The following is a 17,350-nucleotide window of genomic DNA, read 5'->3' as shown; positions in this document are numbered from 1 at the left end:
ATGCAAAATTAGGGGTGGTGCGGGGGGTGCAAGGTGTTGCCTGTTTGCAAACGCCTAAGTGCCTAGGACCTCATCACAAGTTGTCTGTGTACAGATATGTTTCTAAAGTGCACAACAAAGGCAAGTGGGTAGCACTGAATGTGTTGCTTAACTAGGGGTTCTTAGAGGGACCCTTCACTGTTTTATTCGTGCTTGTGATAATGTTGCATCTCTCTGGGCTCATGCCACAGGAGGGCACAAAACAGGTGAACTGAAAAAGTGTAAGCGCCCTTAGCTGCTTTGGAGCGCATTCAAATTTTCTCGAATTGTTTCAAACAGTCCCTAGTTTTTCCACCATGTACACCAGAGCAAGAACTGCAATTGCCCTGCACTCCAGATGGTGCAATCATGTTCAGTGGCATTGCTGGTCCACAATGTCCCTAGAGAAGGGCAGAATCATTTATGGCATGTTAGCAGTGTCAAAAGTTGTCAAGAACGTCATCCTGCTACCTATCGCACTGTGAACTGTTGTTTTTGACAACAGAATGTGTGGGAATCAACCCCCAAGAAGAGAGGTGCTTTCATTTATGCCCTTTATGTCATCCCCTGAGACCTTTTCGTGTTAATTGTGAGTGGTGGTGTGTCAGAAATGTTTTCCTTGGCAACACACAAGAAAACTATATGATTTCAACACTAGGCATCACAGTTCTGCCTCCATTGCAGAGGAGTCGAAAGAAGGGGTGAAATGAGAGTAACAGGGGATGTAATTAGCTTTCCCTTGTGTGACATGTCCATGGTGGCATTGGGCAGAATTGTGGTGAAATTTGTACCAGTCTGACATCATTGACCTACCTTACACCTCACATGAACTTCTGAACACTGGCCTTTGCTGTCTGAAATGTCACAAAGTCTGAGGGTGGTGATGTGGGATACCACGCTTTTGCTTTGCTACAGAGGATAGTTGTAGGCACACTTGAGCCAAATTTCAAACTTATCTATCACAATGGGAGACAGTCACATGGTTTCACAAAAGTGATCCTTTAATTGTGTTGTGCAGTGTAGTTCCAGGTAGCACAAATAAATCCTGAATGACTTGAGCTAGCCATGAATTTTTGAATATTATACATGTTCATTGGTTTCTTAGTCACTGGTTCCCTCAATACATCTCTTTTCAAATCAAATACCTGTCAGGACTGCAACTGCAGAACAATATCTGTTAAGTCCAGCATGTGAATGTACTTAGGCATAACACAAAAATCGTTATCCTACTCCTTTTCAATTTCAGCCAAATGACACTGGAACGAACTTTCCATTAACCTTCATTTTAATCCTAACCACTCTGCATTCAAGACGAGGTTAAAGCTTCACTTGTTGTCAGCGGCATAGCTTCCCTTCTGAAGTATACCAGCAGTTTTCCTTCTCTGCAATAGCAAACCTCCCCCCCCCCCCCCCCATACTGTCAACACTATCCATGATTTTCTCATCCCTTTCTGTTTGTTGTTGTTGTTGTTGTTGTTGTTGTTTTTCCCTGTGTCAACTGCCAACCTTACCCTATTATTTCTCACTCTTCTGCAGACCAGTAAACTACTCCTCCAGATTTGAGCCCTTATGTACTACTTCTGTACATTTATTTTAGATGTCATTAGTCACATTCAGCAAGAACACAATTAGGAAATTACTTAACACAATGTTAATTAGACTGATATGATTAGTATATCTATTATTATTATATATTGCCATGTACTGTGCATATTGTAATGTAACTGATAAAGCATGTCTGGTTAGATGTAAGAGAGGGCCTGAATACCCCATTATTGCCATCTGAAATAAATAAATACATAAATAATAAAATATAATTATATTGTCATGATTTTAGAGTATCACATTGTGAGGACTTTGTAAACTGATGACTTAAAACTAAGGTTTTTTGTTGCTAGTATATCAGGTTTAATATTTACTAATTTAAAAATTCCAGTGTTGCATAAATTCACTGGAAAAACTGTATACATGTTACATTTTGTTTATTTTACCTTCTTTTACTGTTACAGAACAGATGATAAAGTGAAACACATGAAGGTATATGAGAAAACTACAGAGAATGGAAAACAGTATTATCTATCAGAGTCAAGGTTTTTTAAGAGCATTGTTGAACTAATAACATGCTATGAGACTTCCAGCCTTGTGGAAAATTTTTCAGGGTGAGAATACACATAAATGCAAAATTTGATTTTGTTTTCTCTGTTTACAATTTTCACTATCTTATAATGTTTGACAAATATAGAATTCTAGTTTGTATTTTCCATTTATTTATTTATTTACTATTGGCATATATCTTGAGACCTTTCTCTGAAATTATTACCATATGAGATACTACATATTAAAGATGCTTCAACAAGGTAATTCATATTGAAGGAATAGTTAGTGACCAGAATTGGAAATAAATCATTAAAGTAGATTTTAGCAGCAGGGATGCAAATTATGAAGTACTGTAATTATAAAAAGGATAAGGTATATCGCAGGATCAAACAAAAATTTTGATGGTTTAGTCTTTTGTATATATAGGTCCACTGCCACTGTAAATTTCTTGATTGAAGCCATTGCCCTATTTAGGGTATGGTTTATTTTGAATTAAACACTTCATTTCATGATTTAGTAATTAGCTAGCTTTGACCCCCCCACCCTTCCCCGGCATTATCAAACTACCTGGTGGTAAAAACAATATCAAAACTATAGCAGCTTCAAGAAGAAACAGTAAGTAAAAGTTATTACGTGTGTAGCATGATATATTCCCCACATAAATATGGGAGAAGCAACATGTGATGGGCATCCATAATAAAGAGTTTCACACAATTGGTATGTACATCAATATTTAACATCAAACAATGGAAAATCCAGGATGGAATGTAACAATATTAAGAAAAGGATAGTTGCTACTCACCATAGCATAGCTGCTGAGTTGCAGACAGGCACAACAAAAAGACACTTGGAAAGCGAGCTTTCAGCCAATAAGGCCTTCATCGAAAATAGACAACATACGTGCATACATTCACGCAAACACAACTCTCACACACATGAGCCCAGTCTTTGGCACCTGAAGCTACACTACTGGCCATTAAAATGGCTACACCATGAAGATGATGTGCTACAGACACGAAATTTAACTGACAGGAAGAAGATGCTCTGATATTCAAATGATTAGCTTTTCAGAGCATTCACACAAGGTTGGCACCGGTGGCGTCACCTACAAGGTGCTGACATGAGGAAAGTTTCCAACCGATTTCTCATACACAAACAGCAGTTGACTGGCGTTGCCTGGTGAAACGTTGTTGTGATGCCTCGTGTAAGGAGGAGAAATGCGTACCATCATGTTTCAGACTTTGATAAAGGTCGGATTGTAGCCTATTGCGATTGCAGTTTATTGTATCGCGACATTGCTGCTCGCGTTGGTCAAGATCCAGTGACTGTTAGCAAAATATGGAATCAGTGGGTTCAGGAAGGTAATACGGAACGCCGTGCTGGATGCCAACGGCCTTGTATCACTAGCAGTCAAGATGACAGGCATCTTATCTGCATGGCTGTAACGGATCGTGCAGCCACGTCTCGATCCCTGAGTCAACAGATGGGGACGTCTGCAAAACAACAACCATCTGCATGAACAGTTCGACGATGTGTTGCAGCAGCATGGGCTATCAGCTCAGAGAATGTGGCTGCGATTACCCTTGATGCTGCATCACAGACAGGAGCGCCTGCGATGGTGTACTCAACGACAAACCTGGGGGCACGAACGGCAAAATGTCATTTTTTCGGATGAATCCAGGTTCTGTTTACAGCATCATGATGGTCGCATCCGTGTTTGGTGACATCGCGTTGGACGCACACTGGAAGCGTGTATTCGTCATCGCCATACTGGCGTATAACCCGGCGTGATGGTATGGGATGCCATTGGTTACACGTCTCGGTCACCTCTTGTTTGCATTGACGGCACTATGAATAGTGGACATTACATTTCAGATGTGTCATGACCCGTGGCTCTACCCTTCATTCGATCCCTGCGAAACCCTACATTTCAGCAGGAAATTCACGACTGTATGTTGCAGGTCCTGTACGGGCCTTTCTGGATACAGAAAATGTTCGACTGCTGCCCTGGCCAGCACATTCTCCAGATCTCTCACCAACTGAAAATGTCTGGTCAATGGTGGCCGAACTTCTGGCTCGTCACAATACACCAGTCACTACTCTTGATGAACTGTGGTATCGTGTTGAAGCTACATGGACAGCTGTTCCTGTACACGCAATCCAAGCTCTGTTTGACTTAATGCCCAGGCGTATCAAGGGCGTTATTATGGCCAGAGGTGGTTGTTCTGGGTACTGATTTCTCAGGATCTATGCACCGAAATTGCGTGAAAATGTAATCGCATGTCAGTTCTAGTGTAATATATTTGTCCAATGAATACCCATTTATCATCTGCATTTCTTCTTGGTGTAGCAATTTCAATGGCCAGTAGTGTAAAAATTTACAATACAAATTTACACTAAACATTTAATGATATAATTTTCATGTGATGTTAGTCTAATGACATAATGGCTGACTCTTTCAGATGTGAAGTCTATATGTAAAATGGAAAAAACACAACCATTACATGAGTCTCGTCACTATGCCAGCATACAACACGTTAAAAGACATTAGAGTAATTATTAAAGTGAAAACACACATGGTGTGTTCAGTGTATTAAAATCAAATGGGATACATGCCAACAAACTTAGCAGCACAACTGTATTATTAAAGATATTTAGAAATAAGTTATACAAAAAATACATGTTTGGGCAGAGACATTACTACATAAGTATGCTTAATCTAAAAGTTTTACAGAGAGTCTCATAAGCGAAAACATAGTTATATCAAAACCACGTGAAGCTTTAAAATTGCAAGATGTAAGGGGCATAAAACTTTGTTATTCATGTGGGAAATAAGTAGCCAACCAAATTACAGTAATGATTATGATACAGTTAAATACTAGAGCATGGCTCATTCACAAAGCTATTATGTATGTGGAATGGAGGACTGTTTCTTCCAAATCATCTGCTGGCTCGCTGAGCATGTAACATTTTCATACCTGGAGGGGCAGTTTCTTATGTCAATGCACTGTTATCTTGCAAATTAAGATCTCTTAAAGCTGCCTTAATTGGCTGATTATTGACATCTTCCTGCCATAAATAGTATGGACATCATCTATTATTTTAATTTCCATTATACTATTTAATATGTACATTTTTGTTTCCACATTCAGCCATCCTTTGGAAGTTCAGCTGTAACAAAACAGAAGGATGGCCACTAAGGGCTGTGCATGGATTAGCTAAAGTTTCTTATGAATGAGCATTCCTCCACCCACAAAAAAAGCTTAAAATCACTTACTAGATTCATAGAATTTTACAAAGAACTTCCTAATTTTTAAATGAAGTAACTTGGAAGCATTGAATGATGGACAGTTGCAACAAGTGGTCCCTTCTTTGGTTCTGTTAGTTCAATGTGTTCCAAGGAGGTCCGCCTGATGAGCTGCAGCTGAATTTCAAGTAACATCATCCAGTACATACTGAATCCTGGAAAACACCCTAGACACATATCTGTAGAATACCCAATGTCACTAACCCACACCTGTGCATGCTGTTCAATAAACAAAAGATTTTGTGCACCATATGTCACAGTGATGTAAGGGGTTCCATGTGCTTCACAGGTCAGGCTCGTTTTCATTTGAATGGTTTTGTTTAAAAAAAAGACACTTGCAGTTTTGGAGCACTGAGAATCCACTTTTGTGACAGATGCTGCATTTCCCCCCCCCCCTCCCCCCCCTCAAAATGGCTGTTCGGGTGCAGTATCCAACAAAGGCATCATTTATCTTTTCCTTTTGTTGTGTGTGCTACAGTCACTGCTGAATGGTACTTAGTATTCTGGAACAATTTGACTCAACTATGCGAGCATTGGCTCATTTTTGGTTATGCAAGATGGATTGTGACCACATCATACTGTAGCGGTTTCTGCCTTTCTTGATTGATAATTTGATAATCAAGTATTTGCTTAGGTTTATTATACATTCAGTGAAATGTGTTTGGTATACAAAAAGATGCCAACGGCCTTGTCGCAGTGGTACCACTGGTTCCTGTCAGATCACTGAAGTTAAAAGCTGTCTGGCTTGGCTAGCACTTGTATGGGTGACCGTCCAGTCTTCCGAGTGCTGTTGGCAAGCGGGGTACACTCAGCCCTTGTGAGGCAAATTGAGGAGCTACTTGATCAACAAGTAGCGGCTCCGGTCACGAAAACTGACAACATCTGGGAGAGTGGTGTGCTGACCACATGCTCCTCCATACCTGCATCCAGTGACGCCTGTCAGCAGAGGATGACACGGCGGTCGGTCAGTACCGTTGGGCCTTCCGAGGCCTGTTCAGATGAAGTTTAGTTTTAGTTTTTAGTTTTACACAAAAAGATAATAATCTCAACAGTATATAGGATTTGAGACATAATATTTGAAATTTTCTAAATAATGGGTGACATTATACTTCATGGTGTACAGTGCACATATTCAAAATCATTTTGTTCTGTATCTTTGGTTTCTGCTCTGTGTTAGCCGAGTGTACTCAAGAAACAATACCATACCTAATAATAGACCAAAGTAACTTGTATATGCTACTTTTCATGTGTCCAAGTCAGATGCAGTTGAAAGTATTTATGCTGCGAATGCAAAGTTGTTCAGCTTGTTAGCTAGTTGCTCAATCTGTCCCTGCCAGTTCAATTTATTGTGTTGTTGTCATGGTCCTCAGTACATAGACTAGTTTGATGCAGCTCTCCATGCTGGTCTGTCTTGTGCAGCCCTCTTCATCTCTGCATAACTTCTGCAACCTACATATATTTGAACCTGCTTACTGCATTCAAGCCATGGTCTCCCTCAACATTTTTTACTCGACCCACGTCAGTCTATTACCAATTGACTGCTCCTTGATGCTTCCAGATGTGTCCTTATTATTCGATCTAACCATCTAATCTTCAGCGTTTTAGCATTGCATTTCAAATGCTTCTATACTCTTCTTGTCCAAACTACTTATCATCCATGTTTCAATTCCATATGAGGCTTCTCTTGAGACAGTTACCTGCAGAAAAGACTTTCTAACACTTAAATTGGTATTATACATTGATTGGCCTAAAAAGAGCTGCACTCAGGAGGACCTGACTGATCCACTGCAAACTGGGTGGGTGTGTTGCACACCATCAGCTATATCAGTGATTTAGTTTGTACAGTCAGCCACACACTCATGGGGCAGGGGTGTAGCTGTAACGCTGTGTCCTTTTGTTGATATAAGTGTGCCCCAAATGGTTCTTCTGGCCAGTACAGCAATGCGTAGCATCACTAGAGCATCAGCTGAATGCGCACTATGCCAAAGCGACAAGTTCAACAGCAGGTTGCCCAGATAAACATATTCATTGAGGGGGCCACATCATGGGGCTGCAGGAGGCTGGATGGTCATAGTGTCATATTGTGTGCGACACTGATCGTACAGACACCACCATCTCCCATTGTTATAGGGTATGAATACAGGAAGGCATGCATGCACAACATGCAGGGTCTGGACGTTCGACATACACCACAAGGAGGGAGGACTGATGGATTTTCTGCCATGTGCAAAGTGATTCGATAGTAATGATAGAGGCCATTAAGTGGGCTGTCCTGCCTTCTGTGCAAAATCTCATAAGTGTTAGTACCATTGGTAGGCAGTTGCATGATGCAGGACTTGCTGCACACCAAATGAGGCCTTCTGCTCACACTCGCACACTGTTATGCCAGATCCGCCAGATGTTGGCAGTGACTGACATGGGGCCCAGCAGACTGGTAGCGAGTCATATTCAGTGACAAGTCCCACTTCTGCCTAGAAGGCAACAACCACTGGGTCCTGGTCTGGAGCTGCAGTGAAGTGTGCCGTGAGGAGTAGTTCGTGGTCTCCCATCACACGTCCTGCCATCCTGGTGTGATGGTTTGGGGAGTAATATCCTATCGTGCCCATTCATCATTAGTGTTCTTAATTGGCTCTGCCATTCGTGAACACCCACACCCATGACCTATTTCAGCAGGACAACACTTGTCCTCATATTGATGCCAACACTCGAGTGTGCCTTGCAGCTGTGGATGCTCTAAGACCCAAAATCATACTAATATATACATTTTGTGGCCATGTAATGCAATAAATGTTGTTCCTTCAAAGTTTAAAGTGTAATAATTTTGTAGTAACACCATTTACCTTCCTGCCAACAATTATCACAATCTTTCTTGCCCTTCTGGGTATACTTCTTTTATAACAATCAGTCTATATTAACAAATCCCCCATTTTCAGAAGTTCTTTTCTTTCTTTTGCCAAGTCTACATTTTATGTCCTCCCTACCTCAGCTACCATCAGGAACAATGTGCTTCATGTCTGTATTCAGGAGATTCACAATTGGAAGAAGGGCAGCATTGGTCATAAATTTGTAATCTTTTTATTGCAATTTGATATCAGCTACTGTGTAGCTATCTTCAATGCATTATATCCAAGTTATGATTACTCACTATAAATATAATAGCTCATACTCACTGATGAGCCAAAACATTATGACCACCTACTTAAAAGTGTGTCTGGAAAGCAGTTCAACAGTGATTGTGCATACCATAGATTCGACAGATACTTGATAGGTTTCCAGAGTTTTGTGGCACCAGATGCCTATGCACAGGTCACACACTTCGCGTAATTTACAAGCGGATGGTTTGTTGGCATGATAGAGTTCCAGTTGAGTTTTATCGGATAAGCCAAATTTCATGGCCAAGACATCAACATGAGTGGCCTATGATGCTCCTCAAACCATTGCAGCATGATATTGGCCTTGTGACATGGACAGTTATTATGCTGGAAGATGTCACTGCTGTTGAGGACGACTATCAAGCCTAAGGGGTTACAGGTGGTCTCTAATAAACGTAGTCCACAGCTGTCGTGGTGCGTTTGGTTACTACTGCAGGTCCCATGGAATCCCAGGTGAATGTCACCCATCACATAATACTGACCCCACTGGCCTGCATCCGTGGCGCACTGCATGTTTCTAGCAGCCAATCGCCTGGATGACGGCGTATCTGGACACAACCCTCAACCTGGTTTAACAATAAATGGCATTCATATGACCAGGCAACACGATTCCATTGATCCGTGGTACGATCTCGATGATCGTGTGACCACTGTAATCATAATTTACAATGTTGTTGGATCAGCTTAGGAACTCACAAGAGTTCTCTGCTGCAGAACACCATGTTCAACACTGTGTGCTGAGTGGTGTGCACCAAAATACTTGTGCCTGCACCAGCACTGTATTCTGTTATCAAACCTGCCACGGATTGCAGTCTGTACTGCTTTAGAGAGTGGGCAAGCCTCCAATCACTATGTCCTGTGATGAGGTATGGACATCCAACTTCTTGTCACCTTCTCATGGTTTCAGCATTCTACAACCACTTTCCACAGATGCTCGCAACAGTAGCACATGAGCAGCTGACCATATTTGCCATTTTCGAGATGCTTGCTCCTAGGCGTTGGGCTACAACAATGCGGCTTTTGTCAGAGTCCCTGAAGTTGGCAGATTTCCGCATTTGCGCCACTTATCATTGCTAGAATGTTTCCCCATTCATCTCTGCTCTACTCATATACTTCTCCTGCTGCGTCAAATGCACTCGACACCACCAGCCAGCATACGACCTCGTGGGCAGTGGTCATGATGTTTTGGCTTATCATGTAACAAAGAGTTGTTTGTTACCCATAATGCCAGGTGGTACCATGTTCTATCATACACTCTAAGACAAAAAAATGGTGTGCGTTACATCATCAAAATCTGTAACTGGTTGGAGGGCCTTGCCCATAATGCTCTCCACAGTTGAGACCATTTGGAGCATTATGGGCAGGGCCTTCCAGCCAGCTGGGTATTTTGATCATCTAAAGCGCCTGGTGGACAGAATTTGGCAAAACATCCCTCAGTAGGACATCCAACAACTCCGTCAATCAATGCCAAGCCAAATAACTGCTTGCTTAAGGGTCAGAGGTGGACCAGCGTGTTACTGCCTTGCTCAGTTTGTGAAGCTCTTTCACTTCAATGAACCATCCAATTTTTTTCTGAAATTTCCGTCACATTAGGATAATTCCTTCGTGGTGTGTCATTTTTACTTACTGTATTTACGATGAGTCACCATGACGTGGATATAATGCACTGAAGATAATTATACAGTAGCTGAAATCTGTCTGCAGTAAATAGATTAAAAATTTATGACTGATGCTGCCCTTTCTCCTATCGTGAATCTCATCAGTTACTTTACTGCCCAAATGGCAGAACTCATCTACAACTTTTAGTTTCTCATTTCGTAATCAATTTCACTTAGCATCGTCAGATTTAATTCAATTACAGTCCATAACTGTTGTTTTACTTTGTTGTTATTCATCTCATAATTCTTCATTGTGTATGACAGAATTACAGTGTCATTGGCAGAACTTTAACCTTTTATTTCTTCTCAGTGAAATTTAATTCCCCTCCGAATTATCTTCTTGGTTTCCTTTACTACTTCCTCAGTGCACAGACTGAATAACATCAGTGTTATGTTACAGTCCTATCTCACGCCCTTCTCAAACACAGTTTCCTTTTCATGCCCTTAAACTCTGGTAACTTCAGTCTGGTTTTGGTACAGCTTGTAAACAGCCTTTTGCTCCCTGTATTTTTAATTCTGAGAGAATGTCGACTATCCCTGTAGCCTTTTTCAAACTTAGGTCTTTCAGTGTTTCAACGGGAATATTCCAGTCAGTGTTGTCAAAGGTTTACTCTAAATCTTTTTGTTTTGTGGGGTTCTGCATTTCTGCGGAACCCATATTGATGTTCCCTGAGGATGGCTGCTATTCAATTTTTCCATTCTCTTGTAAATAATTATGTCGGTATTTTGCAAGCATGACTTAATAAATTTAGTGTTCAGTGATATTCACGTGTGTCTACTTTGAGTAAGAAATTGTTACGTTCTTCTTTTAGGCTGAAGGTATTTCCCCTGTTTTATATATCTTGCACACCAGGTGGAATAATTTAGTCATATTTGGTTCTCCCAAGGATTTCAATAATTCTGAGGGAATGTCAACTATTCCAGGAGCCTTGTTTCCCCCTTAAGTCTTTCAGTGCGGCTTCAAATTCTTCTCAAAGTATCATATTTTTTCTTATCTCCCATATCATCATCATCATCTTCTTCTTCTTCTTCTTCTTCTTCTTCTTCTTCCACATATCTTTGTATAACATTGTGCTCAAGTTTGTTTTACTTATATAGACGCTTTGTATATTCATCCACATTTTAACTTTCCCTTCATTGCTTCATACTGGCTTGCCTTCTGAGCTCTTGATATTCATACAGTTTTGTGTCTTTTCTCGAAAAGTCTCTTAAATTTTTCTATAGCTGGCATCTATCTTAGCCCTACTGATGTATGTTTCTACAGACTTGCATATATCCTTCTAGGCATTTGTGCTTAGCCATTTTGTACTTTCTGTCAGTCTCATTTTTTAGACGTCTGTATTTCCTTTCTCCAGCTTGATTTGCTGCATATTTATATTTTCTGCTTTCATCAATTAAATTCAACGTCTCCTATGTTATCCTTGGATTTCTACTAAGCTGTATCTTTTTACCTGTTTCATCCTGTGCTGGCTTTACTATTTCATCTTTCAGAGCTACCATTCATTGTTTACTGTATTCCTTTCCCAGCTTTCATTTAATCGTTGCCTAATGGTGACTAAAATTCTCTACATCTGGTTCCTTCAGTTTATCCAGATTCCATCTCCTTAATTTCACACTGTTTGGCAGTTTCTTCAGTTTCAGTCTGTAGTTCATAACCATCATGAGGCACCTAGTGAATGGCGACAGAGCCAATTTCAATACTGAGAAAATAAGAGCAGTCACATATTTTCTGACTCCTTGGCACATTTGTGATGTAAGAAATGTTCTTGGAATGTGCTCTTACTACTGGTGATACATAAAGGACTTCCATAGCAAGGTACGTCCCTTGCAAGAACTGCTGCAAGTAGATTCCAAATTTTCTGGAACAAGGTGCAAGAAAGGCCATTTCTTTTCCTTAAGGAGGTGCTAACATCATTCCCAGTCCCAGCATTGTATGATGAGAAAGCCAAAACAGAAGCGTACACCATGCTAATGCAACTGCAGTCTAGAATAAATTCAGGAAGGTGGTGGAAAGGTGACAGCTATGGTTCCAACTGAGAAAAAGTGCCTTGCAGTTGTTTGGGCCATCAATAAGTTCCAAATGTATTTATTTGGCAAATTATTCACTGTTGTAACAGACCACCATTCTCAATGCTGGCTGACTAGCCTGAAGTGTTTGTCAGATTGATTGGTGAGATGGGCAAAAATCCAGCATTGCTGAAAATCATAGTAACCTCAAAGGAGGAGGAACTGACCAAAAGACAATTCCAGATAATAAATGAAACTTTGGAAAAGAGGAACTGTGATCTGATGGGTCAGAAATGGTTGCTTGTCATCCCTGTTCATATACGGCCAGCCACCCTGAAGCTTTCCATAACACTAGGACATCTAGTCATGAGATTCATGAAGACTGTAGATGGAATCAGAGGTATCACAGGTACCACTGGCCAGGTATCTGCCAATCTGTTAAACACAATATGAGCCACTGATACGAATAACAGTGACAGAAGCATGTGCTGCAGTTACCTCACAGGCTCCAGTACCAATTCCACCTGCAACAGTGCCATTCCACAGAGTTGGAATCAACCTCTTGTGGATTCCTGAAGTCAGCAAATAAGAATCGGTTGATAACAGTCTACACTGACTACCTCACCTGCTGTGCTGTTATCAAAGTTGGGCCAACTGTCAAAGCACTGGAAATCCCTAAGTTCTGTAAAGAAGAGATCATGTTAACACAGTGCACCCTGTGTGATGGTCTATGATCATGGATAGGTTTTCCAGTCAAGACAAGTATCAGAGGTAATTTCACATCATCGACACATAGGATGACAACAGCCTACCACCCAAAGATAAATGACCTCACAAAATGCTTTAATAAGACATTAGCAGATACAGTCTCAATCTACATTGATGTTGGACGCAGAGGTACAGATACAACACTGCCTGTTGTGACTTTCACATACAACACAATGAAGCAAGCCACTAATGCTTCACACCGTTCTCTCTGTTCTACAGTCATGAGTTCAAAATAACACTGGATACACAGTTCTCATATCAACCAGACTGTACCTGGGCTGACTGTATGAAACGCCTCATGACTAGGACTTAACGGGCTGGTTCGCATATGGACCCAAGATGCTCATTGCAAAGACCGAGAGCACTATAATGCTAAGCACTAGCCAGTGAGATGAGCCCTGGAGACTTTTGATGGATCTTTACTCCTATGCAGAAATCGAGGCTATCAGAAAAATTACTGAAGTGGTACTTTGGGCTGTATCATATCCTTTTTTGTTTGTTGAATGTAACATATGAAGTCAAGGATTATGACCCTTTATCAAGAAGACAAAAGCACATAGACATTGTCCATGTCTTCCAAATGAAGCCCCTCTACAGTCCTGAGGTACAGATCAATGATGAGATTTCTCATTCAAAGGAAAAAACAGAACTGGTCATCAGTCACAAAGCTTTGATGGGAGTGGCTGCCTACAATACTCATCACAGAGAAGAAGATGTGCCGGGCCTGACCAGAACATGTGGGTCCACCAACATTAGCAAGATCTAGGTCCGTGGTGCTGCAGTCAGTTTCAATGAGAACTTTTGAAACAACAGGTCCCTGTGTCTCCAGGAGAGGGAGGAATGCCATAAGTTGTGCTGCATCCAGTGTGGTATAGCAATTAGAGTCACTAGGTGGCATGCTACAGGTCTTCAGCAACTTAAGTTTGTGTATGCTGGAGTATTCATTGTCAGTGTAAATAGCAGCAGTCTCATCCAACAGTTCAGTTTTGCTCTGTCTGTATGCTGGTGTTCATAATAAACTGCTTTCAGTACAAATTGCTGTACTTTATTGATGACCCTGCTTTTGGATTTGGACAAAATGACAGCGTAATCAGGCTGAAACCTTTCAGTATCCCCAGGTCTTTTTCATGTATAAAGTCTTCTTTCATGATTCTTAAACCAAGTGTCAGTGATGATTAAATTATATTCTATGTAGAATTCTACTAGACAGTTTCCTCTTTCATTCTTTCCCCTCAGTCCGTTTTCTCTTGCAATTTTTCCTCTCCTTCCTTTTCCTACTATTGAGTTCCAGTCACTCATCACAATTAAAATTTCATCTCGCTTAACTATCTCAATAATTTGCTGTATCTCATCATACATTCTTTTATTCTCTTCATTATCAGCAGAGCTAGTTGCCACCATAAACTTGCACTATTGTGATAGATGTTAGCTTCATATCTGTCTTTGGTATGATAATGTGTTCATTATGTTATTCATAGTAACTTACCCATATTCCTTTTCTCTTATTCATTATTAGGCCTACTCCTGCATTACTCCTATTTGATTTTTGTATTGATAACCCTGTACTGACCTGCTGAAAAGTCCTGTTCTCTGTGCCACTTCACTTCATTTATTCCCGCTGTATCTAATTTCAATCTACTAATTACATTTTTTAATTCTGTAGCCTACCTACCTAATTAAAGGATCTAACATTCCACCCTCTGACCCATAGAATGTTAGTTTAGTTTTGTCTGATGATGACATTGTCCTGAGTAGTCTCTCCGTGGAGATCCAAATGGAAGACTGTTTTACCTCCAGAATATTTTACCCAAGAGAATGTCATCATCATTAAGCCATAAAGTAGAGGTACATGCCCTCAGGAAAAAAATAGTGGCTGTGGTCTCACTTAGCTTTTAGCCATTCATAGTACCAGGCCAACAAGGCCATGTTGGCTAATGTTACAAGGCCAGATCAATCAGTCATGCAAACTGTTGCCCCTACAACTACTGAAAAGGCTGTGTCTCTGTCAGGAACAACGAATTAGTCTGGATCTCCACAGATTACCAACCAACCCCCCCCCCCCCCCCCTGTATCATTGAGGCATGCAACCCTCCCCAACTCAGCAAAGTCTGTGGTTTGGGATCTTAATGTGGTCACTTTACTGTTTGGTTTGGAATTGCTTCTTGAGAGTCATAGAAATCTTTAGATTCAACCATTTAGCTGAATACTTGTTTCTAAGATATGAAGGATACTGATCAATCATTCAGGAATTTTTTCAATTAACACAGAAATACAGTATTGTCTGCAAACAGAACTGACAGGGAGCCGATATTTTTGCTGATTCACATACACTAGAAATAGAACTGGACTTACTATGGAATCTAGTGGGACACCCTATGATATGATATTTTCCAGCCAGAATTTAAAGCAATGCTAACTTTTTGTTTTCTGTGTCATAAGTGGCATTTTAGCCATTGTAGGGCACTGCCCCTAATGCCATACTTTTCAAGTTTGTAAATAAACAAGGCATGGTTTACAGAAGCCTTTGTGAGGGCTGAGGGCACAGAGACTTCATACCACCTTATTACTTTTGTTTAATGATGTGCTCATTTTTTCCACCAAACTGTTTGCTGCATGTATGGTGGTTCTTCCATGCTGAAAACCAAAGTGACTGTTTAGGATAGTGGAATATTTTGCAATGAAGCTTTGGATTTGGGTAACAGCAACATCTTCAGGTACTTTATATATAAGTGGGAGAACTGACAATAGGATGATAATTTCCCATGACCTCCCTTGGTCCTTTTTCGAAAAGTGAATAAACTTCAGCTTATTTCAGTACCTCTGGAAAACAGCACTCTTCAAAATGTTAACTACTTTAGCTAGTGGGTGTGAAATTATGTTGTGTGCTGCTTTAATAACTTTAGTGAGTATTTCAATCCCCCCTTCTGAATTTTTGTTTTTTAATTCTAAGATTGCATTTTCTTAGCACTTTACGGAAACTTTTGAAAATTTTGTAAGGTTTTCAGAATTTTCATCAAGGCCAAGTGGGTTTATTCATTGGGATAATCTGTTACACTGACATCAGACTTTGCTATATTTATAAATAATTGGAACACTAAAATCTAACATATTCAATTAAATCTGGATTATATTTTAGTTATCTATGCAGCTACCTGTTCCTTACACTGGAAATTGTTATGCCTTGGGTGATACACTTTAATTTGTCATCTTATTACCTGAGGTTCAAGGTGGAAATGTTTCATTAATGACATCCAGAAAACTTTTTGAATTAAATGATCCACAGTGGCTGTAAAATACTTTTATTCAAAGTAACGACCAGTTTTGCATCAGTTGAAGATGCCTACTCAGATGATCTGCACAAAAATCAATTAAGAAAAAAAAATTTTATAAATAATTCTTAACAAAGTCCGAAGAATACAAGGATACTGAAGTATAATATTGTATAACAGTACTTGAAAAGTACTCGCAGAGATTCTATTTAACAACTCATAGCAGAAAGGTAACTGCCTTAGAACCACTCCCCGCCATTCACGTCTAGTTATAAACATATAGCACCCTAAAAGCGGTATGCTAAAGTTAAGATGCAGGTGATAACGTGGGACCTGTAGAAGTAAAACTAAATAAAGGCCATGTGTGACAAAAAAAGCTGTAGAGAAGTAACACATCTAGACCACTCCAGTGTGTGAATCCATTAAAAAAGAAGAGCCTGACATACCACACGGAGGAAGGTTGTTGTGAGGCAGCAGGCAAGGCACTACCTACTGCTCCATAGTGTGGAGATGTTTACAGAAGGTGTGAAGGTTGGGGGGACAGCTGAACTTGTGCTATTATTCTGATGAACCCATCTGTCCCTATACTTCGATCTGTTGTAAAGCTACATAAAGGAAATATCACAATCCACCCAATTAATTCGCTCCAGGCAAATGCCGGGATGGTACCTTTGAAAGGGCACGGCCGACTTCCTTCCATAATCCTATGAGACCGATAACCTCGCTGTTTGGTCTCTTCCCCCAAACAACCAACCAACCACCCAATTATTAATACCAGAAATGGACCCAGTTTTTATCTAGAGAAGCTATAGGCAGACTATTTGAATAGGAACTTTAAACACCTGCTAAATACAACATTTCAAATGGAGATAAGCTGATTAGTAGACATTCTGACATGTCAATCCTGGAGGGCACTTCTCTTATTTTCTTTGATAAAAGAAATGTGTATTGAAACATACCAATAGACCAACTATATCATATAATCAGTGAGAATTAAGGGAGTGTAGTAGAAGACTAGCAGAACTTTTCAGGCTTTCCCGAGGGATGTGTTGCAAATACACTTCTTGGGTTTAC

The 17,350-nt window shown here is 40.3% G+C and overlaps 1 protein-coding gene across 1 annotated transcript in view; it reads left to right on the top strand.

Annotated features, from left to right (window-relative positions):
- LOC126248567 (protein vav) overlaps positions 1–17,350 on the top strand; it is a 181,567-nt gene that overhangs the window by 152,220 nt on the left and 11,997 nt on the right. Inside the window, exon 15 of the mRNA XM_049949664.1 lies at positions 2,028–2,177. Coding sequence (XP_049805621.1) covers positions 2,028–2,177 — 150 coding nt within the window. The remainder of the gene's footprint in view (positions 1–2,027; positions 2,178–17,350) is intronic.

This window comes from Schistocerca nitens, chromosome 3 (genome assembly GCF_023898315.1).
Source record: "Schistocerca nitens isolate TAMUIC-IGC-003100 chromosome 3, iqSchNite1.1, whole genome shotgun sequence".
In the NCBI taxonomy this organism is placed as follows: domain Eukaryota; kingdom Metazoa; phylum Arthropoda; class Insecta; order Orthoptera; family Acrididae; genus Schistocerca; species Schistocerca nitens.
Note: the sequence above shows the minus strand (reverse complement) of the source record. Positions and strands in the feature narration are given on the sequence as shown.